Below are 23,982 nucleotides of genomic sequence, written 5' to 3'. Positions count from 1 at the left end.
TGTGAGGCCAAATAATAATGAGTTGCAGTAGTCAATTCTAGAGATAACAAGATTATGGATGAGAATGGCAGTGGCGTGAGGTGTGAGGAAGGGGCGGAGGCGATTAATGTTACGGAGTTGGAAATATGCTGCACGTGTAATATTATTGATATGTGAGTTAAAGGATAATGTGCTATCGAGAATGACACCCAAGCTTTTCACAGAGGGAGAGATAGGGACCAGCGAGTTATTGATGGTGAGAGAGAAATTGTTAATTCTGGATAGCAGTCGTTTAGTGCCAACCAGAAGAAGTTCCGATTTATTGCTGTTGAGTTTAAGAAAGTTGGAGGAGAACCAAGAATTAAGTTCAGCTAGACAGAGGATGAGGGAGGGTGGAGGAAGAGTAGAGTCAGGTTTGGTAGAGAGATAGAGCTGGGTGTCATCGGCGTAGCAGTGGAACTGAATATTATATTTACGAAAAATATGTCCGAGTGGAAGAAGGTAGATGATGAAAAGAAGGGGCCCGAGGACAGATCCCTGGGGCACCCCAGTGGATAAAGGAGAAAGCTGAGAAGTGAAGGATTTTAATTGAATGAACTGAGTGCGGTCAGATAGATATGATTTAAACCAGGCTAGTGGAGTGTGAGAGAGACCAATAGAAGCTAATCTGCTAAGGAGAATGGGATGAGAGATGGTGTCAAAAGCTGCACTCAGATCAAGAAGGATAAGGATGGAGAGGAGACCAGAATCAGCTGCTATAAGAAGGTTGTTTGTTATTTTTATAAGAGCAGTTTCAGTGCTATGTAGAGGACGAAAGCCAGACTGGAACTGTTCATAAAGGTTATTATCAGTTAGGTGAAGATGGACTTGTGAAGCAACTATTTTTTCAAGGATTTTTGAGAGAAATGGTAGATTGGAGATTAAAGGCAGGTTTTGTATCTGAGAGCAGGGACACTTGCTGTGTTCAGTGTGACTCGTCTCTGCAGAAGGTCAGGGCTCTGATAGTTGCAGTTAGCGGGTGACTTACTGGGCAGGTGGCTCCTGAGTGTCTGTTGGAGTCAGGGTTCATTATGGTCCTGGTTGCTACTGGAAATAAAGAAACAAAAGGAGTGTGTGTTGTTCAGGAAGTACAGACTGTAGCTCAGCAGGTAGAATTACTAACTGGAAGGTTGGAGGTTTGATCCCTGGCTGCTCCAGTCTGCACGCCACGGTATCCTTGGGCAAGATGTGGAACCCCGACTTGCTCTCCGATGCATCCATCATAGTGTCATTGTTAGAAAAAGAAGTGCTTGTGTGAATGAAGCACGCTGTATAAAATGCTTTGACTGCTCATACAGAAAAGCAGCTCATAAGAACTGGTTCATTTTCCAGATAATTCCACTATTAAGACAACAGACATTTGGGAGGCTTTCTCTGAGAGTAACACTGAAAGTCTTGCTGCTCCTCCACAAAATGAACTTCAGATTAAAGACACAGCTCAGCTAAACACAACTCAAACTAATCTACACTATTTTTCTTTATTACGCAGCGTTTTTATAACTATTTCCAGATGTTTCTAAAGATGAAAACAGAATTAAACTCCAGCCTGATGCGTTTCTGAGGTTCCTGACTCTGACCGTCCCTCAAACGCCTCTCTGGGCGTTTCCTTCCGTCGCTTTGATTGATTGATTGATTGATTGATTGATTGGTAATTTATTTCAACATGTGAACAATATACAAGTACATTTAGAAAAGAAATGAGAGAAAAAAATATATATACTATACAAATTACATACAAAAAAACCATTCTGATTAATTTACATGTTGAAAGGGAGTGGGAAGAAGTATACACTTATTTAATCCCACCCCTGTCCCATAAATTATCAGTGAATATTTAGTCAGCTTCCTTACTGATATAATTTGTAATAAAAATAGTGAACAGATTTCTGATATACTATATACTATAATATCACATCATGAATTTTTTGTTTGTTTGTTTTTAAATAGAGACATTCACTTAATTTAAATATTTTCCTTTTCTTTATAGATCGAGAAGATCATATTTTTATAACTCTTTTTGAACAGTTTTATGTTTGGACATTGCTTTAATTCCATATTCAGTTTGTTCCATAGTTTCACTCCTTGAACAGAAACACAAAAGCCTTTTCTTGTAGTACGTACCTTCATTGCTTTTACTTTCGCTTTCGTGAATGTTGTGGCGCAGTTGATCGTCTTATTAAATTCAGTTCTTTGCATTCTTTTGGCGGCGAAGAAAAACTGGGCTCAAAGTGGTCAAACTCAAAAAATGATCTTTATTTTACATTCCCGGGAACGGAGAACTGTTAGGCGCTATCATGCACCCACAGCTCTGAAAAAAAAATCACAAGCTGCATGTGTATATATATTTCTGCTACGTCACATATAGTTTCGATCAAAACAACTCCTTACATAGTAGCAGTTGATGACAATGACAGCTGCAGAGTTTGTGTCTGATGTATTAAGTATGAAACACTGTTGGGCTAAAATCTGGTCAGAATGAATCCAGGTGCAGGTGTGTCAGTTTAGGACCACTGGACTAACATCCAAGTGCTCACAATATAAAGTGTATTCTGTAGTAACATCCTGGTGTTGCAGCAACAGTCCCACATGGAAACGTCAACAGTCAAACTCAAAATCTCTTTTTGTCAACAATAAAATGACAGCAGACCAATTTGATCAAAGTTGGTAAAAAGCTTCAGAAATTAGTAAAATATTAAAAAGTGTCTGGATGCTCAATCATCCAGGTAAGGGTTAGGTTAGTAATGCTGTGATTGCAGACATTCCCCAACTCTCTGTGAATGGGACTCATGGCCATTGATCAGTGGTTGTTGATCAATGGTCATGACCTCCCAGCCATTGTGCAAATGTCCTGTTTATAAGGTTGGAAACCTGCAGTCAGCTGAGACTGAAGGAGTCACCTGGATGAGTCATGAAACGTTTCTCCCACTGAAAACATCCAGATGAACAGAATCAACTTTTGGGGATTAAAACGTGTCTGAATCAATCAGTGGGTGCTGAGTGGGTCAGTCAGTGTGTCGCTGGGCTGATTTGTGTTTCCTCTGCAGGTGAAGGTAGAAAGTGTGTGTGAGCTGATGTGAATTGAGCAGCATGGATCAGTGTGAGGACAGAGAGGAGGGAGTCCCTCCCTCTAAAAGCACTCTGTGTGGGGAACATGAGAGCCAGACCAAAGCTCAGAGGTGAGATGACCATCTCTAACTGTCCATGACTCTTCTCCATGTCACAGCTCAGCACTCACATCACTGCTCCATCATTATTCACAGGAACCAGCCTGGACCTCCACCCAGCTGTGTGTCCTGTAAGAGTGACGTGTCTAAAGATGACTTCATTAATTTCAAAGTCTCTGCTGCAGAGAGGTGAGCTGTTAGTAACAAGAACTCTCTGATTGAAATGATTTTGATGTTTCCTGGTTTCTAAAATGCATCTCTGTAGCAGAGCAGTGTCTCCAAGGACACACAGGCTCAGCTGTAACTGTCAGTTTATCTGGTTTAAGACACATTTGGACTCAATTGGCTGTTTTTAACTATGTATTTTAATCAGAGGTGTAAATCTAGACCTCACACATCTGGATCCTAAACTATGATAGAAACAGCTGCTAGCAGTGGGTAGTTTGACTTTGATACGCTGCTCTAGAAAGCAAACAAAGGTTTGTGCAGCTCCTCTTCAGAAAAGTGTTCAGAGAGCAGCTGCTGTATTAGACAAAGGCTCGTCCTGTGAGCCCAGATGTGTGTAACAGCTGGATGAAGGAGAACCATCACAGTCGCGTCTCCATCCCGCCTTTATTAATGAACTTCCTGTTGCTTGCAGATGACAGGAACACAAAGTGTTTGTGCCACGTGATGCTGCAGGATTTGTTAACGTGTCCATGATGGTAACATCTCCTCGTCTAACTGCAAACACATGAGCGCTCCTAACGGCAGCTATCACAGCCACACAGGCAGACTGTGTCTCACTGTTGCATTCAGGGACATTTGTTTTCCTGTAAAAAGCTGAACTCTAATCTAAGAGGACTGTTACTGACAGGAAACAGCTGCATTATCTGCAGTCTGTGTGATCACAGCTGCTTCAATCACTTCATCAGAGAATTGATCATTGAATAAAACATGTTTGTGTCTGCAGAGGTCAGAGGTCACAGTCTGCAGGATCCAGCTGTCCGTCTGTGAGGAGTGACTGGTCCAAACATCAACCCCCAGAGTTCAGTGGTGAACCTGGACCAACGAGGTCAGAGAACTGTGATGACTCCTTTACATGTTTGTGTTTTCCTGGATAAATATGACCAAAGATTCATTAAAAAGATAAAAATATTAGACTTTGTCCTGTAGCGCTGTGTGGCAGGCAGGATTGGACCCAAACACAACAGGATGAAGTCAAAGAGGCAGCTTTATTTCAGCTGTGAACATGCAAACAGCAGAAATAAGGAAACATAACTGTAGGTTTGCAGTGAATGAAGCCTCAGCTCAACGCTCCACTTTGTCCCTCTTTTCCTTCTCCAAACAGCCACATCAGGAGTCTCTGATGGAGTTTTAAAATATTTAATTACAAATGTCCAAAGATGGGTTCAGGATACCTGAATCCACAGTTATTAAAGCTAAAATAGTTCACAGGGTTTGGACTTTGTTAGGTGACGAGAGAACATCAAAGTGTTTTTTATCTTTAAACAGTATTTTTATCACTTCAGTTGCTCTCACAGCCCTGTTTGTTATTTTACCAGAGCTCTTATGTTTCACTCAGTGCTCCCACCAAACACCTTGGAGGACACATTAGTGTGATTTAGATTTCATTGGTGCAAACACCAGTCACACAAGCTAACCCATGGAGGCAGCAGCAGGCTTTGTGTTTGGTAAAGTCTGTTGGCTTAAACTAAGAGAGTTTAGTTTGTTAGCACAAAGAGCTGTCAGCTAAAGCCCCGAATGCACTTTGAATACAGACGAACTGAGAAAAACACTTTAAATACAGCAAACAGTCAAACTGACAACATCTTGTTCTGCTGATCATCCACAGCAGTACATTTAGCATTCATGCTAGCAGCAGGCTATGACTGTCCATTCAGCACCAACACAGGTAGGAGTGAGCAGTGATAATAATGGATTGGATTTATATAGCGCTTTTCAAGGCACCCAAAGCGCTTTACAATGCCACTATTCATTCACTCTCACATTCACACACTGGTGGAGGCAGCTACGGTTGTAGCCACAGCTGCCCTGGGGCAGACTGACAGAAGCCAGGCTGCCATATCGCGCCATCGGCCCCTCTGGCCAACACCAGTAGGCGGTAGGGTAAAGTGTCTTGCCCAAGGACACAACGACCAGGACAGAGAGCCCGGGGATCGAACCGGCAACCTTCCGGTTACAGATACGCTTCCCAAACCCCTGAGCTACGGTCGCCCCAAGTCCTGCTCCTGATGAAGCAGGACTGTGAGCAAGTTTGAGCTACAATCCTATTGGCTTCTCAGTTTCTCCAAAGAAAAGGGGAAAAATTCTTGGTGTTGTGAAGATGTGAGTTGGTCTTGTTGTCGTGGGGCTGGAAGGATGCTGGCAGTGAGAGGCTTTTCATACAGTGTTGAGTAGCAGAATGAGAAGAAAGCCACTGCACATGAAACAAGGTGCTCGTAGTGTTTGTTTACTGTGTTTGTGCCACAATGTCAGATCAGTTGTAGATTCACATGAAGACTTGTCCAGTGAAACCAATGCAAGTACTGCAGTACAGAGCAAAGACTAAGCAAGCCAGGAGAGCTCTCCAACTTTCTGAAAGTATCAGGATATTTGAGTGATAAGAAAAAGTGGATCATGCAACAATGTCCCTCAGCACACAAAACAATCAAAGCAGAATAAATATAATGTTTTAGATCAAACACTTACAGGGACCTGAAGAGAGAGAACCAACAAGATGTCATGGCTAACAGAGGAACTCAAGCACAGACTGAGTTCTGACAAACAAAAAGGTGACAGGTTATTTACCAAAGGGGTGAACCACAGTGCTCTATATATGTACAGTGAGTCGGGGAGGGGGTCCAGGGCTCCAGGGAAAAGAGGGAAGGGAGTCCACACTCACTCCTCTTCAGTCACTCGTGTCCTGCTCTCCACTCACACAGCCACACACGGGAGTCACAGGTAAGCGTCTGTAACCAGGTCCGGGGAAATATATACTCAAAGTATACACAAAGTTAACCCAACTGGTGAATTTAGAGAGAGATTTCTTAGCAATGAGCTGAGATCATGAACACAGGAGGGTCAATGTCCCAGCGACGAACTGCTCCATGCCGCAGCGTTTAATGGTTACCGGTAAGCCCAGGTGAGTCAGCAACAGGTGGTGTAATCATCATAGCTGTGTGGACCAAGAGTGAGAGGCCATTACAAGCTCCACCCAGGCAGGCAAAACGCTAGCAGGAGAGAGCAAAACATAAAACCTGAAGAGCCATCATGAGCCAGCCAGAGAGACACAGAGTTTATACTAGAAGAGAAACCTGCTCATCTTCATCATGTTTGTTTAAATAGAGAAAATCAGAAGTCTCTGTGTGTCAGACCACGGCTCTACACGGACACTTCTAAGCTGCTTCAGAGTGAACTGACCCAGATAATCTGCACACAGCGGCTGTAAAACAGTGAAAGTCATAACTGTCTCTCTCTGATGGAAAGCTTTTATTGTGAAGTCAGGAAGTCTGCAGGAAGTGTTGAGTTTGTATTCATCACTCAGTGTTTAATGAGACAGGCAGACAGGAAGAGCAGCTCATTAGTGTTGATGAAATCAAAGGAACTGTGAGGAACTGCAGTTTGGTCACATCTGGATGTTTTTCACTGACAGTAAATGTTTTAGTGATAAAGAAATGTGTTCACAGAGAGAGGAAGAGGAGTGGTGTTTGTGAGGAGGAGCAGCTGTCCTGCTGTGCTTTGTGTCAGGACGTCCTGAAGGATCCAGTCTCTACCAGCTGTGGACACTGGTTCTGCAGACAGTGCATCTCCTCATACTGGGACCAGTCTGCTCCATCAGGAGACTCCTTCTGTCCCCAGTGTGGAGAAAGATCCAGAAGCAGAGCTGGACTGCAGACAGCCAGTCAGAGCAGCTGTGTACAAAGTAAGACTGAACATCTGTCTGCTGATGGACTCATTTCTGAAAACTGGACTTCTTGTGTTGTTCAGACATTGACGAGTTTTCTTTCTCTTTAGTCTCATTGTTTTTCTTTCTTTCAGCAGATGTTGGTCTGCAGGAGGTTTTAGATGAACATAAGATCAGTCTGAGGAGGAGATGTGAACGTGTGACTGAAGGAAGTGATGAAACAGGAAGTAGAACCCTCCTCAACAGGATCTACACTGAGCTCTACATCACAGAGGGACAGAGTGAAGAGGTTCATACCCAACATGAGGTGAGGCAGCTGGAGACAGCTTCCAAGATGGACGCCCTCCATGACGCTCCAATCAGGTGCCAGGACATCTTTAAAGCCTTACCTGACCAACAGAGACCCATCAGAGTGGTTCTGACCAACGGCGTGGCTGGTGTTGGAAAAACCTTCTCAGTGCAGAAGTTCACTCTGGACTGGGCAGAGGGCTTGGAGAACCAACATGTCAGTGTGGTGGTTCTGCTTTCATTCAGGGAGCTGAACCTGATCAGAGATGAGCAGTACAGTCTTCTGGAGCTGCTCCATGTTTTCCATCCAACATTACAGAAGGTCACAGCAGAGAAGCTGGCTGTCTCTCAGCTTTTGTTCATCTTTGACGGCCTGGATGAAAGCAGACTTTCATTGGATTTCACCAACAGGAAGCTGCTGTCTGATGTCACACAGAAGTCATCAGTCAGCCAGCTGCTGACAAACCTCATCCAGGGGAATCTGCTTCCCTCGGCTCTCGTCTGGATAACTTCCCGACCCGCAGCAGCCAATCAGATCCCTCCTACATGTGTTGACAGGCTAACAGAAGTACGAGGCTTCACTGACGCCCAGAAGGAGGAGTACTTCAGGAGGAGATTCAGTGATGAAGAGCTGTCCAGCAGAATCATCTCCCACATGAAGACATCCAGGAGCCTCCACATCATGTGTAGTATCCCAGTCTTCTGCTGGATCACTGCTACAGTTCTGGAGCACATGTTGACTACAGAGCAGAGAGGAGAGCTGCCCAAGACCCTGACTGACATGTACTCACACTTCCTGCTGGTTCAGACAAAGAGGAAGAAGAACAAGTACCATGAGGGACATGAGACGAGTCCACAGGAGCTGACGAAGGCTGATAGGAAAGTTCTTCTGAAGCTGGGGAGGCTGGCATTTGAACATCTGGAGAAAGGAAACATCATGTTCTACCAAGAAGACCTGGAGCAGTGTGGTCTGGATGTGACAGAGGCCTCGGTGTACTCAGGAGTTTGTACAGAGATCTTCAAAAGAGAGTGTGTGATCTTCCAGAAACCAGTCTACTGCTTTGTTCATCTGAGCATTCAGGAGTTTCTGGCTGCTGTCTACAAGTTCCACTGTCACACCAACAGGAAGACAAAGGTGCTGAAGAACTTTTTGGGAAAAAAATACAACAAGTCCTCTCTGGATGATTTCCTGAGCAGAGCCATGTATAAATCCCTCCAGAGTAAAAATGGCCACCTGGACCTGTTTGTTCGCTTCCTTCATGGCCTCTGTCTGGAGTCCAACCAGAGACTCTTAGTAGGTCTGCTGGGTCAGACAGAGATCAGTCCAGGAACCATCCAGAGAGTCATCAACAACCTGAAGAAGATGAACAGTGATAAAATCTCTCCTGACAGAAGCATCAACATCTTCCACTGTCTGATGGAGATGAACGACCTCTCAGTACATCAGGAGATCCAAGAGTTCCTGAAGTCAGAGAACAGATCAGAGAAGAAACTCTCTGAGATCCAGTGCTCAGCTCTGGCCTTCATGCTGCAGATGTCAGAGGAGGTTCTGGATGAGTTGGACCTGCAGAAGTACAAAACATCAGAGCGGGGACGACAGAGACTGATTCCAGCTGTGAGGACCTGCAGAAAGGCTGGGTGAGTCCAGATGTGATCATTAACATCATTGATCAGTGTAGGTTAGTAGTTTAATTTTGAAAATAAAATCAGATTGTAACCACAAAGTGTTTGTGTCCGTACGCTGCAACCTTCCACACCATTCCTTTATTGTACAGACTCAGCAGCAGCTCCATGGATCCCAAATCCAAGAGTGGAGAACAGATTTGAAGTGTGTCACATCCATGCAGTCACAGCTGTTTCCACCATGTTTCCACTGATATTAATCCTGTTCAATGACACGTTTCATATCAGTGAATATGTTCTTTAGGACGTCCACTGACATGTTTAAGTGTCCTGCTGGAAATCACTCAAATCATCCATGAAATCCATGAAAAATCCTTTTAGTGTTTCTAACTTCACCCTCTGTCCTCTCTCTCTCTCTCCATCCTCCTCACTGCTTCTTCACTGATAATCACACAAACATCGTATTCAGCTACAAAATAACACAATAATATCATCTGATGATCATTATTATAAGAGCAGGATCCATATTTGATATCAGAGTAACACACTGCTTGGTTATGTGCAGTCCTCATCAGTGACTGTGGGTCAAACAGAAGCTCTCTGATTGGTTGCTGACCTTGGTCACCTGTCCACTCTCACCTGTTTGTGTTTGCTCTCTCTTTGCTGTCTCCATCCTCTCTCTCCTTTCTCTCCCTCTCTGTCTTTGTACGTCACTCAGGTCCAATGGAAACAGTGACATTTACAAACCAATCAAAGACAAACTGATCCATGTCAGGTTATAACAATATTCAAAGTGAATACAGGCTGCTGCTGGACACAGACAGGTAACATCATTTTGACTTGCTGTCACCTGGATCTGGACTCATAAACACTGAAGCCCTGAACAGGAATACAAATCATTTTCTGCCAACTAGCGACACAGCAGCAGATAATGGCTCAGAAAGCTAAAATGAGCCAATCATTTCTGTGTTTAGTTCCCCTGAAATCAGATCTGATATCAGCAGCTCTGAGTTCATTCATCATTATTGTCCAGTGATGAGATTTCTGCTCCGTTTGGTAACAGTCAGCAGGTTTTTCCTGCGTGTGGACGTGAACAGTCGTACCTGACAGCAGGTAGCAAACAGAGATCATCTTTCCAGCTGGAACTCTTCACTGAGCTGAACTCATTCAAAATGTTCTGGAGTCAAAACAGGAAACAGTCCAAATGTGTGTCTTCACTCTGACTCTGGATCAGATCTCAGTGACAGACTGTGGACATTATGGAAGCCTAAATGTGACACCATCTTCCTCCTTCATCTGCAGATTAAAGCCAAACAAAGATTCTCATTAAAAGTCTGCAGGTCTGAGAGAGACTCAATCGTTGTGTCATGTAGTTTTCTCTGGTCCCCTCCCCAATCAGACCAGGAGTGACATGTTTAGCCGCATGTTCTCCTTAAATTGCTGGCTGTCTGAGTGGTGTCCCAGAAACGATGTGGGCTTCATAGATAATTGGCAAACCTTCTGGAGGAAACCTGGTCTTGTTAGGAGAGACGGCATCCATCCCACTTTGGATGGAGCAGCTCTCATTTCTAGAAATATGGACAAATTTATTAAACCCCCCAAAATATGACTATCCAGAGTTGGGACCAGGAAGCAGAGTTGCAGTCTTACACGCTTCTCTGCAGCTTCTCTCCTCCTGCTACCCCCCCAAAAACCCATCTCCATAGAGACTGTGTCAGCTTCCAAAAAGACAAAAAACAAACTAAAAACCAGCAACAAACAACTTAAACATAAACAATCACAAAGAAAGAACAATACAGTATCCACATCTGAACCAAAGAGTAAAACAGTGAAATGTGGATTATTAAATATTAGGTCTCTCTCCTCCAAGTCTCTGTTAGTACATGACTTAATAATTGATCAACAAATTGATTTACTCTGCCTTACAGAAACCTGGTTGCAGCAGGATGATTATGTTAGTTTAAATGAATCAACACCCCCGAGCCATTCTAACTACCAGAAATCTCGAAGCACAGGCCGAGGGGGCGGTGTGGCAGCAATTTTTCACACCAGCCTATTAATTAATGAAAGACCAAGACAGACTTTTAATTCATTTGAAAGCCTGATGCTTAACATTGTCCACCCCAGCTGTGAAACTCAGAAACCAGTCTTACTTGTTATCATCTATCGTCCACCTGGGCCTTACACAGAGTTTCTGTCTGATTTCTCAGACTTTATATCTAATTTAGTTCTGAGCTCAGATAAAATAATTATTGTGGGTGATTTTAACATCCATGTAGATGCTAAAAATGACAGCCTCAACATGGCATTTAATCTGTTATTAGACTCAATTGGTTTCTCTCAAAATGTAAAAGAACCCACCCACCACTTTAATCACACTCTAGATCTTGTTTTAACATATGGCATAGAAACGGAACATTTAACAGTGTTTCCTGAAAACCCTCTGCTGTCTGATCATTTCCTGATAACATTTACTTTTACAATAATTGATTACACAGCGGTGAAGAGTAGACTTTATCAAAGTAGATGTCTTTCTGAAAGCACTGTAACTAAGTTTAAGAATATAATCCACCCACTGTTATCATCTTCAATGCCCTGTACCAACACAGAGCAGAGTAGCTATCTGAACGCTACTCCAACAGAGGTCGATTATCTTGTTAATAATTTCACCTCCTCACTACGTACGACTCTGGATACTGTAGCTCCTGTGAAAACTAAGGCCTCAAATCAGAAGTACCTGACTCCGTGGTATAATTCTGAAACACGTACCCTAAAGCAGATGACTCGTAATCTGGAGAGGAAATGGCGTGTCACAAATCTAGAGGATCATCATTTAGCCTGGAGAAATAGTTTGCTGCTTTATAAGAAAGCCCTCCGCAAAGCCAGAACATCTTACTATTCATCACTGATTGAAGAAAATAAGAACAACCCTAGGTTTCTCTTCAGCACTGTAGCCAGGCTGACAAAAAGTCAGAGCTCTTTTGAGCCAACCATCCCTTTAACGTTAACTAGTAATGACTTCATGAACTTCTTCACAAATAAAATTTTTATCATTAGAGAAAAAATTACCAATAATCATCCCACAGATGTAATATTATCTACAGCTACTCTTAGTACCATTGATATTAAGTTAGACTCTTTTTCTCCAATTGATCTTTCTGAGTTAACTTCAATAATTACTTCCTCCAAACCATCAACGTGTCTTTTAGACCCCATTCCTACAAAACTGCTCAAAGAAGTCCTGCCATTAATTAATTCTTCGATCTTAAATATGATCAACCTATCTCTAATAATCGGCTATGTACCACAGGCCTTCAAGCTGGCTGTAGTTAAACCTTTACTCAAAAAGCCATCTCTAGACCCAGCAGTCTTAGCTAATTATAGGCCAATCTCCAACCTTCCTTTCATATCAAAAATCCTTGAAAGAGTAGTTGTCAAACAGCTAACAGATCATCTGCAGAGGAATGGTTTATTTGAAGAGTTTCAGTCAGGTTTCAGAGCTCAGCACAGCACAGAAACAGCTTTAGTGAAGGTTACAAATGATCTTCTTATGGCCTCTGACAGTGGACTCATCTCTGTGCTTGTCCTGCTAGACCTCAGTGCAGCGTTCGATACTGTTGATCATAATATCCTATTAGAGCGATTAGAACATGCTGTAGGTATTACAGGTACTGCACTGCAGTGGTTTGTATCATATCTATCTAATAGACTCCAATTCGCGCATGTAAATGGAGAGTCCTCTTCACACACTGAGGTTAATTATGGAGTTCCACAGGGTTCAGTGCTAGGACCAATTCTGTTTACATTATACATGCTTCCCTTAGGCAGCATCATTAGAAGACATAGCATACATTTTCACTGCTATGCAGATGACACCCAGCTCTATCTGTCCATGAAGCCAGATAACACACACCAATTAGTTAAACTGCAGGAATGTCTTAAAGACATAAAGACCTGGATGGCCGCTAACTTTCTGCTTCTTAATTCAGATAAAACTGAGGTTATTGTACTCGGCCCTGAAAATCTTAGAAATATGGTATCTAATCAGATTCTTACTCTGGATGGCATTACCTTGGCCTCCAGTAACGCTGTGAGGAACCTTGGAGTCATTTTTGACCAGGACATGTCCTTCAACGCACATATTAAACAAATATGTAAGACTGCTTTCTTCCATTTGCGCAACATCTCTAAAATTAGAAATATCCTGTCTCAGAGTGACGCTGAAAAACTAGTTCATGCATTTATTACTTCCAGGCTGGACTACTGTAATTCATTATTATCAGGATGTCCAAAAAACTCACTGAAAAGCCTTCAGCTAATCCAAAATGCTGCAGCAAGAGTCCTGACATGGACTAGAAAGAGAGAGCATATTTCTCCTGTTTTGGCTTCCCTTCATTGGCTTCCTGTTAAATCCAGAATTGAATTCAAAATCCTGCTCCTCACATACAAGGTCTTAAATAATCAGGCCCCATCTTATCTTAATGACCTTGTAGTACCATATCACCCTATTAGAGCACTTCGCTCTCGCTCTGCAGGCCTACTTGTTGTTCCTAGAGTATTTAAAAGTAGAATGGGAGGGAGAGCCTTCAGTTTTCAGGCCCCTCTTCTGTGGAACCAGCTTCCAGTTTGGATTCGGGAGACAGACACTATCTCTACTTTTAAGATTAGGCTTAAAACTTTCCTTTTTTCTAAAGCATATAGTTAGGGCTGGACCAGGTGACCCTGAATCCTCCCTTTGTTATGCTGCAATAGATGTAGGCTGCCGGGGGATTCCCATGATGCATTGAGTTTTTCCTTTCCAGTCACCTTTCTCACTCACTATGTATTAATAGACCTCTCTGCATTGAATCATATCTGTTATTAACCTCTGTCTCTCTTCCACAGCATGTCTTTATCCTGTCTTCCTTCTCTCACCCCAACCGGTCGCAGCAGATGGCCGCCCCTCCCTGAGCCTGGTTCTGCCGGAGGTTTCTTCCTGTTAAAAGGGAGTTTTTCCTTCCCACTGTCGCCAAAGTGCTTGCTCATAGGGGGTCATATGATTGTTGGGTTTTTCTCTGTATCTATGAAGCGCCTTGAGGCGACTTTTGTTGTGATTTGGCGCTATATAAATAAAATTGAATTGAATTGAATTGAATGTCAAACACAGTAAGAGGAGCTGAAGCACAGATGTGAAGAGCAGATTCATCAGATTATGACCTCACTCTGTTTTGTCTTCATATACATTCAGTCTCTGTTTATAATGCAGATTTTCTGCTTTTATAATAACACATTTTATATTTTCTATCATCACAGACTGACTCAGTGTCGACTCTCAGAGTCTCACTGTGAAGTTGTGGCCTCAGCTCTGAAGTCCAACCCCTCCCATCTGACAGAGCTGGACATGAGCAGAAATAATGACCTCCAGGATTCAGGTGTGAAGCTTCTGTGTGCTGGACTGGAGAGTCCAAACTGTGGACTGGAGACTCTGAGGTGAGTTCACTGACTGCGGCTGTTGTTGTTTTTCTATATTTCAGGTCTTTGATGTTTGAAACTTTCTTTAGTTCCTAAATGTTCAGGATGTGTCTGAAGACAAATGTGAAGAAGTTTGAGTGCTTTCAGAAATGTTGTCTTTCCAAACGACTGAACAACAGTTTTTCCTTTTGGCTCCAAACAGAAGTGACAGACTTGAGCAGGGTTCATTTAAAGGCTGACAGAAGTGGAGTGGTGACGGGGAGATGTTTGACAGGACAGTGTTTCAGCCTCCACAGGTTCATGTTGTGCTCCATCAGTCAGTGAAGATGAAGTCGGTGCTGATGAGGCTGTAGAGTGTGTGAGGGATGTGAATGAGGATGATGAAGATCTGATGATAGCAGATAAAAACAGGCTGCAGAGACTTTGAGCCATACAGGGCACACAGTGTGTGTACAGAACAGCTGAAATCATTATGGAGGCCTCACTGGGATATGGAAGCATCACAGTACAGCTTCAGTGAAGCATTAAAGTCTCTGATATGAGATGAGAAATGAAGCAGCCAGAGCTTTTTCATGAGTGGAAATCCACTGTGACTGTGAGCTGCTGCTACAGCCTCCAGATTAGCCAGCAGCTCATCCTGCTCAACATTTTCTCACCAACTTTAATGGAAGTGTGATGTTTTCAGCTGGAGTGATGGTCAGGGTGGCCTCCCTCTCCTCTTCTTCTCCTCTTCCTCTTTCCTTTGTAAAGCCACTTCTGCTGCTTTCATTCATTTGGAAGTCCTGTAGCTGAGTTTGGGAGAGACTAACAGCCTCGGCAGCAGAGGGGAGAAAGGCTGTAACTGTTGGGTCTGTGTTTCCACAAGCCCCACTAATTCTAGAGACTTATTCATCATGAAGAAAACAAGACAGTCGATCGATCCATTACTTGCGCAAGGGAGGCCTCGTCTGTGTCCAGCACGACAATGACCCCAATGGTGGCCTCCTCTCGCTGCCTTTTATTGACAATCTTCAAACAATAGTTTACAAAGCACCTCCCCTTGCAACCCCCCTTTGGTTACATAGACAAGGCACTGTATGTAAGTGTGTGTGTGTGTGTGTGTTATGTGTGTGTGTGTGTGTGTGTGTGTGTGTGTGTGTGTGTGTGTGTGTGTGTGTGTGTGTGTGTGTGTGTGTGTGTTACCTCCTGCTGACCAAAGGGTCATAAACCCAGGAAGTTTACATCAAAAGAAACAGATCTTTCAGATAGGATGTATCTACAATAAAACCTCCCCCAGCACAGAGTGGCTGGAAAGGTGGTCAGGATCAAAGGGATGGCTTTGATCCTACTGCTTAAACTAAGACTGTACAAATTTAAGAAACACAATGGCAACATTCAACAATTAGACTTAACAGTAACACCACCACTTTACTCTGTTCTACCTGTCACATCATTTTATCAGGAAACAAATATGCTCATGTTTTTACTATGTTTGTCTTGAAGATGTAAGAAGATCACATGGTGCTTTTTATTATTGTGTTGGTTTGTTTGCTGTCTCTTGGATGGAGCCCAGCTGTGCGTGGCCCCTGGGCCTGTGGTCAGAGTGTGTGCTGGATAATCCGGCCCAGGATGAGGCCAAACTGACATGGGATGAAATGTCTGTCACATAATTGAGCTTTGTGAGAAATGTACGACTTTAATGTGAAACATTCAGAGTTTTTTCTCTTGTTGTGTTTGTTTGAAGCTGCTTCCTGTTGGCTTCAGCTGTTTGGAGTTTCCATTTTCTAAACTTCTACATTCTGAACCTTCTTCAGCTCTGAACAGATGATGAAACACTGAATGATTTCAAGCTCACACTTTGTCTAATAAACTTACATCTTTCATTCTTTATACAGATTGAGTTACTGTGGTTTGTCAGAGATCAGCTGTGATTATCTGGCAGCAGCACTGAAGTCCAACCCCTCCCATCTGAGACAGCTGCACCTGTACGGAAACAACCTGAAGGATCCAGATGTGAAGCAGCTGTCTGATCTTCAGCAGAGTCCAGACTACAGACTGGAGACTCTGGGGTCAGTAGAGTGATGGAGTGAGTGGGTGGTGCTGTCAGCAGTATTGTACTAAACACAGTCAGTATGAAACAAAGATCCAGTGTTTCCTGTAAAGCTGCAGCTTCTCAGTGAAGCTGTGAGAGGAGAATGGTGACAGGCTTCAGGATTGGACACAAACACTTCCTGTTTCTGACCTTTATGGTCACCATGGTAACGGCTGACACGCTCTGATCAAACACTGTCAACAGCCAATCAGCTCTCTGAACAAAGCAGCACGCAGACCAATGACTGCATTCATTTCCAAGTTTAAAGCAGTGAAGAACACAGTCTGTAGGTGAGGAAGAATTTAGTGAGAGCAGATGTTTGGATGGAATTCCTCCAGTTAACAGCTGGAACCGTCCATCTGGATTGTTGGGCTTGTTGTTGGGGTTCCTACAGAGCTCAGAGTGGACACACCAAGGTTCTTCTAATGAATGAAAGTCCAAACTCAAACTAGGAGGGAAAAACATTTTCATCAACTTCAATAAAAATCCAAAGATTAGAAAAAGTGAAGCAACAATGAGTCCTAGTACAGTCCCAGCACTGAAGTCCCTGCTGCTCTTTATACTGGATGTGCTGCATCACTGACTGACAGCTGATGAAGAGTCTCTGGAAACACGCGTTTATCTCCTCTGCTCTTCCTTCTTCTCTCTGCAGGTGGAGGCTATGATGGTAAACAGGACGGTGTGTGTGCTGAGAGAGGAGGAGCTGTGTCCTGATGATCCAGAGAGGTTGAAGCAGCAGCAGCTTGTGTGTAGAGACGCTCTGACTGGGCCATGTTACTGGGAGGTGGAGAGGAGAGCTTCATCCAGCAGTGACTGACAGAGGAATGAGAAGAAGTGCAGATGACTGTCAGTGCTGCAGAGTGAACTGCTCTGAGAACAGCTCCACTGTCAGACACAATGTAGAGTCCAGCATCATCCCTGTGTGTCCCTCTGGATCTGACAGAGGATCATCAGTGTATCTGGACTGCTCTGCTGCTGCTCTGTCCTTCTACAGTCTCTGCACAGTCTCTGTCTGACTCTGGCTTCAGACCCTCCTGGATCAAACTCACCTGGAAAGACTTTCAAACATCACTCAATAGATTTGAATACAGAATATATTTGATGTATACTGTAGATGTACTGTAGAGTTGCAGTTTGTCACTTGTAAATACAGTCTGTGAGCAGCTATGAGCTGAAAGATCTTTCTAGAAACACGAAATGTTTTCACTCTTCTGTTGCTTTTTCATATATTTCCACAACATTAATATTGATCCCACCTGTCTCACCTGTTTCATGCTTTTATACATAATAACAGGACACGTGTGATCTGAGCGCTGCTGTGGTTGCTGTGCTGCACGTCTTCATTTAGATAACAGAGACATCTAGTGGTTCAGAGGGAGAACTGCAGGAGGTGGAGCTGTGTTTTAGCATGGAAAACTTTTTATCTTTTAGGCGCAGATACAAATATGACAAGTATCAGTGTGAGATACAAAAGGTCACATCAGTCAGCAGAGGGAACAGTGATCACACAGCAATGTAAGAATAGAAACATAACAGTGAATCTGGACATGTATACAGATGGAAGCAAACAAACAGGATGTAACACTACATTAAAGCCACAAATGTGAAGAAAACAAACACAAAGGAAAATATATTTGATCTCAGGAATCCAAATCAGATGCTTTAGAGCAGGGGTCGGCAACCCTGGGCACGCGTGTCACAGCTGCCACGTGAAGGGTTAACTGATGGCACGACCATAGCTGGACTGGCCATCGGGCATACTGATGGTGATTTTTCGTTTTTAATGGGCCGATGATGTTTTTTTATTTTTTTGTAACGGTATAAACAATGAAAGATGGCGGATTGGCCGGATGCTGGTCGATGTGTAAAAATAAGTCAGTTGTTTGGTGGTGGCTATGGCGGAGCTTCCACAGAGGCAGCAGGTGGATGAGGGAAAGGGGAGGCAGGAGGAGCAGAGACCCGAGGCGGCTGCCGGTCCGAGTGTCAGGTGAACTGAACTTCAGGTAAGAAGTTATGACCTGCAGTCTGTCTGGGTCAGATATAAACCAAGTTTAGGTGGAGTTTATTTTCCTTGTGCTGACTTTTTACAGTCAGTTATAATAACTCCCACTCAGAGGAGACCAGAGATCACATTAACATGTGTGTCTCTGTATTAAGAAACATGACATATTGGCCCAGTTTATTTTTCTTATCATTGTTGTGAGGAGACCATAAATAGCATTTGTATTTTCTGTTGTACAGTTCATTTGCTGTTATGGATAAAAAGTCTTTCTTTGTTTCAAAATAGCTGATAAATATTCGCTGATAGCTGCAAACATCTGCGCACAAATATAATCCTATGAAGTGGTTCTATATAGTGTGTAATTTATTGCTAATGCAATCATATGGCACATTGACTTCTGAGGAAATGTTAGATGCACTCATCATCAGAAAGGTGTCCGACCTAAACCAGGGGGTTTAGAGTATCATAGAGTTTTTGTGGTTTGTTTTCTTTAAGTCATTTCACAGATTTTCTCTATAATTTCAATTCCTTGAATAAAACAACAAACTTAGGGGATGATTTTGTAATCCGACTTTATGTATGAAAGATTTGACTAAACGTAAAACAATCTTCCAACTCAGTCGTCATTCTTATCTTGTGAAATCAAACCAAACGTTCTGTTGTCTCTAAATCAGGGATTGATGAAATCTTTGGTTGCATCCATTTATGAACATGTTCTCATTCATATTAAATCGTAGTCTAAGTCCTTCTTTAGAGGGATAAATGTCATTCATTGTCTTCAAATGTGTTTCTGTTGTTTTGGGGGGAAGTTTGAAGTCCATTGTTCAAAGTCTGTTAATGAAACTTTATGAAGTTTATGTAGGATGTTTTTCCTATTTTGTATTTGTTTGAATTATGATGTATTTCTGACTCTTGCTGCCATGATGCCAGGTCTCTCTTGAAAACAACATTTTTAATCTCAATTAAATTTTCACCTGGAGAAATAAAGATGATAATAATAATTTTGTCTTCAGGGAATCATTTCTCTGTAAAACAGCTTCTTCTGAAACTCTTGTTACATTTCTTGTTTATTGTTTGCTGGTTGTAGAAAAATGTCATCGTCTCTGTGTGAACTTAAACTCTACATGTGGTGTCAGCTATAAACCAGCTCTAGAGTCTAATAACGATGCTTTTATTATTGTCTGGTATCCAACCTAACCCTGGGCCTCTGGCTGAATGTGAAACACCAGCAGATGTTAAAAACTGTCTGGGTTACACGTGCATCACGTCGTGTGCTTCCTAACATGGATATGATTGGAATCTGGGCTGTTCAAGCGGTGCTGGTATCGTTGTTGTTTCTGAGACTTTCCAAATCTTTACTGGATAAAAACGTAGCAACTGATGGATTTAACATTTAGCTCTCAGACTGTCCCAGAAAAGGCGGAGGTCTGGAAGTTTATGTGAAGGTCTGTCTTGCTGCTCAAGTCTTGTTCTCTCCATCTGCACCTCAGCCATTTGAAATCTTGGCCTTAACTATTGATCTGTTTGGAAATCAGACTGTTGTTGGCTGCTATCAGCCTCCACCTGCTTCCCCCAGCACATCACCGTCTCTGGTTCAACTTTTATCTGAGCTGCATTTTAATGACGTCTTTCAGATGGATGATTTTCATTGGGACTGGCTTTCTTCTGTGTCTGATGATTTTAAGGCACGCTGCTTGTTTTTAAAACTGACTCAAATTATTTAAAGCCTCACACGCCTTGATCCTAAACACCCAGATAAATCTGCTCTTATTGACCTTTTTTAACTAATATGCTGCGTAAGTTTTCCACATCTGCAGTTTTTGCCAACGACCTGAGTGATCACTGCATAGTTGGTGCTGTGAGAAACACTAAAATCTCACGCTCCGAGCCCGCATCAGTTTGAACTGGGGTCGTATTAAACAGGCTGACAATGTCAGTTTGGGAACATTTACAGGAGAGTTGTGTCTACTTTGTGGACAGACACGCCCCTTTTTGCCAGGTCAGGGTGAAAGGTCGGGACAGGCCTGGTTTGGTTCAGTACCGGCCGATCTCCTACATGAGAGAAACCAGGCCTGGGCAGGAAGTCTGGCTCTGATGCTGATTGGCTACGTTTTCATTAGCTGTGTAATCGGATTACTGCCTCCATCATCAAGATGTAACTATTTTTTACTTTAACGACTGACAGTCCAAACGACCGTAGGAGGTTTTGGCAAACTATAAAGTGTCTCTGCCAGCTGTGACTCCTCAGAGCTTCCTCCTCACTTAAATATCGACTCCACTCCTGTGTCACACAAAACTGAAATGTTGCTTTAACAAACACTTTGTTGCTTCTTGCTCTTTGTTCAGCACAGTATCTGATGGTAAACCTCTTGCACACAACTCTGCTCGTAGTTCCTGCTTACTGATACCTTTTCCTTCACACCTGTCACAGTAGAAGAGGTTTGTAAGGCTTTGAATAGCCCCAACACCAGAAACTCGTCCTCACAATCGTTCTCCTTCCTTCTTGCACTTGGCTGCAAATATCATAGCTGAGCCAGTGTCTTATATTTTTAATCTTTCTCTACAACAGAAGAACACCACTATACTCTGTGTTCTCTGGTTAACTGGTCCTCATTGGTCTTACACAGGATGGTCCATTAGTATCATTTTATCTATCAATCTGTTTCTGGGTTACTGCCTCCTATTCATCAGAGTACATGTTAGGCAAACAGTTTAGTCACAGCCTGCAGTCTCAGGACATCATTACATTCACTGTTCCATCAGTTCATGCAGAGCTTGGGAAGAAGGCGTTCTCCTTTTCTGCTCCGTCTTCATGGAAAACATAACCGAAGGATTTAAGGCTCTCCGTTGATTTCACTTGCAGACTTCAAAAGACGTACACATGTTTTTGTGAAACCATCTCTGGGAACTTGTTCTCGTTTTTAATGTGACTGAGTACATTACACAAACTTTTCTCTTATTGTTGTAATTTTAATATGTGTGTCTGGAACAGGTCTCTCTTGTAAATGAGACATTGAGTCTCAATGAGCCGACCTGTATAAATAAAGCTTCAATTACAAAGTCCTTTGTATAAAAGCTCCTTCAGCTGTCAGTGGGACGTGCTGTGGCACTATCGGTTGCAGAGCCTTTATATTGTTAGTTAGAAACTACAAATATAATGGCTCACTGTATTTCAGAATCAGAGAAACTTTATTAATCCAGGAGGGAAACTGAGTTGTCATAGCAGCAAATATACAAGAAACAACAAGCACTCATATAAAGTGAGTGTAGAAACAGAGTTATGATAAATAAATATTCAGATAAATAATATCAATATATAATATAAATAATCTATAATCCAGTTTTGAGTTCCCTCCCCAGACACCTTAATGCCCACTCACATCCTGGGCCATCTGACCTCAGGAAATCACATGATAGGGTGGGGCCAGGTTTCACAATGAGCTCACCCGAAACCCTGGCTGATTAGGACCCCCACCCGCTTTCACACCTTGGCTCATGTGATTACGTAGAGGATCATCAGGGGGTCCTTTGTCCCTCTTTGGGGGGAAACTCCCACTGGGTTTAAATCTGGGACTCCCCACCAACTGACCCTTAGAACTGAAGAAGCTTCTCAGATGAGAGGTGAAACGTCTTCAAGCAACTCAAAGAAGTCCAGACGCTTTTCTTTGCAAGCTCCTTAGTCTACAATGACCTGGATGACTGAGAACCGTCACAGACAACTCAGTCCCATATTTTAGGTTATTCTGAATAAATCGTTCATGCCCTCTCTTTGGAAAGAAGCTGTCGTGGTTCCTGGTCCTAAATCTAGTCGTCCAAAAGTTCTAAACGACTTCAGGCCTGCTGCCCTCACCTCAGTCTTTGAAAAAATCATCAGAAATGTGATTATGGAAGACACTGAACTTCAGCTTGATTCAATGCAGATTGCACATAAGCCCAATAGAGGAGTGGAGGACGTGCTTTTGATTCTACTTCACCTGATTGTCAAACATGTAGAGAGTAAAGGACTTCAGTTTATCGATTTCTCTGCTTCTTTCAATAACACAGCCCCAGATTTGAATCAAAAGACTTTTAGAACAGTTTGAAATCCGGACAAACCTGATCAAGTGCAGTCATATAAATATCTTGATGACAAATGCTATTATTTTTCTGTAAAGCAAATTGACCTAAAAGTAAAGTAACCTTGATATGTCAGGATGTAGATGTCCCACCCAACAACGTCACCCAGCCCTGAAACATCGGTACTGTTCAAGGCAGCATTGCTGTCCACACGTCCATCAGAGTGTTTCTTTGGACTTCATGGTGTTGCTGCTCCCAGTATTCTCTGAGACAACCTCTGAGGCCGTCACAGAGCAGCTGTATTTGTAGTGACATTACATTACACACAGGTGCACTCTATTTAGTCATTAGCACTCATCAGGCAATGTCTATGGGCAACTGACTGTTGCTGAATAATAATGCACATAACAATTCTCTTCACTCTGCTGACAAGAGATTCAACCCCCACTATGAGCACCTTCTAAAGAGCACCATTGAAAGTATCCTCACCAACTGCATCACTGTGTGGTATGACTCCTGCACTGGGTCCTGCAGGAAAAATATGACAACGGGTAGTGAGAGCAGTGGAGAGGATTGCAGGGTCCTCTCTTGCCTCCCTCCCCAGGAGATCTACTGTGCCTGCCTCATTCGAAAGGTCCTCTTCATTACAGGTGACTCCACTCATCTCTTCAACAGCGTCTTCAGTTTGCTTCCATCAGGAAGGATACTGAAGAGACCTTTTGACCTTTACATTTTCGTTAATATCTTTAAAACAGAAGCAGCACAAACGAGAATTTTAGCAGCACAAACCAGCACAAGCGTAGCACAGTTGATTGACACCAGTTTTGTTTGATTTAATTAATGTGGGGGGGCTGGTTGACCTCTGGGGACCTCTAGAAATTTTCTTGAATATCTTTAAAATGATAGCAGCACAAACAAAAATTTTACAGCACAAACGTAGCATAAACGTTTGATACCACTTTTGTTGGATTTGAAGAAGGTGGGGGGTCGCGGGAAAAACCAGCAAAAGAACTCGAGCAGCCGGGCTATGTAAAAGGTGTAGGGGGGCATGTTTGCGGTCACGTCCAGCGGGTGTGTGGGCTGTTTGAGTCATCTGTTACCAGGCAAACTCCAATGCAGCAGGCTGCTGAACACACACAGGCCTCCTGCATCCTCCTCTTCAGCTCTGCTTGCCCGATATCGTGACCTAAGCAGGGTCGGGCCTGGTCAGTACTTGGATGGGAGACTGCCTGGGAAAACCAGGTGCTGTAAGCTTTTGCACTTCCACACACAAACTGCAGAGGGCACTTCTGCTCCTGCTTGTGCTTAGAGGCATGAGAAGTTAACATTTATGGGTGATAAAATCCTTTTTCTATATTTTTTAACATGAGAATATCAGTTTTCCATCTTGTGTTCCAGAGTAATCGGACAAAAGACAAACGTA

General features: G+C 43.0%; 2 protein-coding genes across 2 annotated transcripts in view; both read left to right on the top strand.

Moving 5' to 3' along the window:
• Positions 1–19,504, top strand: part of LOC309700537 (protein NLRC3-like) — a 113,762-nt gene extending 94,258 nt beyond the window's left edge. Inside the window, exons 7-13 of the mRNA XM_082524130.1 lie at positions 4,135–4,236; positions 6,009–6,125; positions 6,851–7,086; positions 7,203–8,994; positions 14,272–14,448; positions 16,305–16,478; positions 17,154–19,504. Coding sequence (XP_082380256.1) covers positions 4,135–4,236; positions 6,009–6,125; positions 6,851–7,086; positions 7,203–8,994; positions 14,272–14,448; positions 16,305–16,478; positions 17,154–17,166 — 2,611 coding nt within the window. The 3' untranslated portion in view covers positions 17,167–19,504. The remainder of the gene's footprint in view (positions 1–4,134; positions 4,237–6,008; positions 6,126–6,850; positions 7,087–7,202; positions 8,995–14,271; positions 14,449–16,304; positions 16,479–17,153) is intronic.
• LOC309700493 (uncharacterized protein) overlaps positions 1–23,982 on the top strand; it is a 2,098,293-nt gene that overhangs the window by 1,373,512 nt on the left and 700,799 nt on the right. The gene's annotated exons all lie outside the window — the stretch shown is intronic.

The sequence above is a fragment of the Aulonocara stuartgranti genome (genome assembly GCF_965226115.1).
Source record: "Aulonocara stuartgranti genome assembly, chromosome: 3".
In the NCBI taxonomy this organism is placed as follows: domain Eukaryota; kingdom Metazoa; phylum Chordata; class Actinopteri; order Cichliformes; family Cichlidae; genus Aulonocara; species Aulonocara stuartgranti.
Note: the sequence above shows the minus strand (reverse complement) of the source record. Positions and strands in the feature narration are given on the sequence as shown.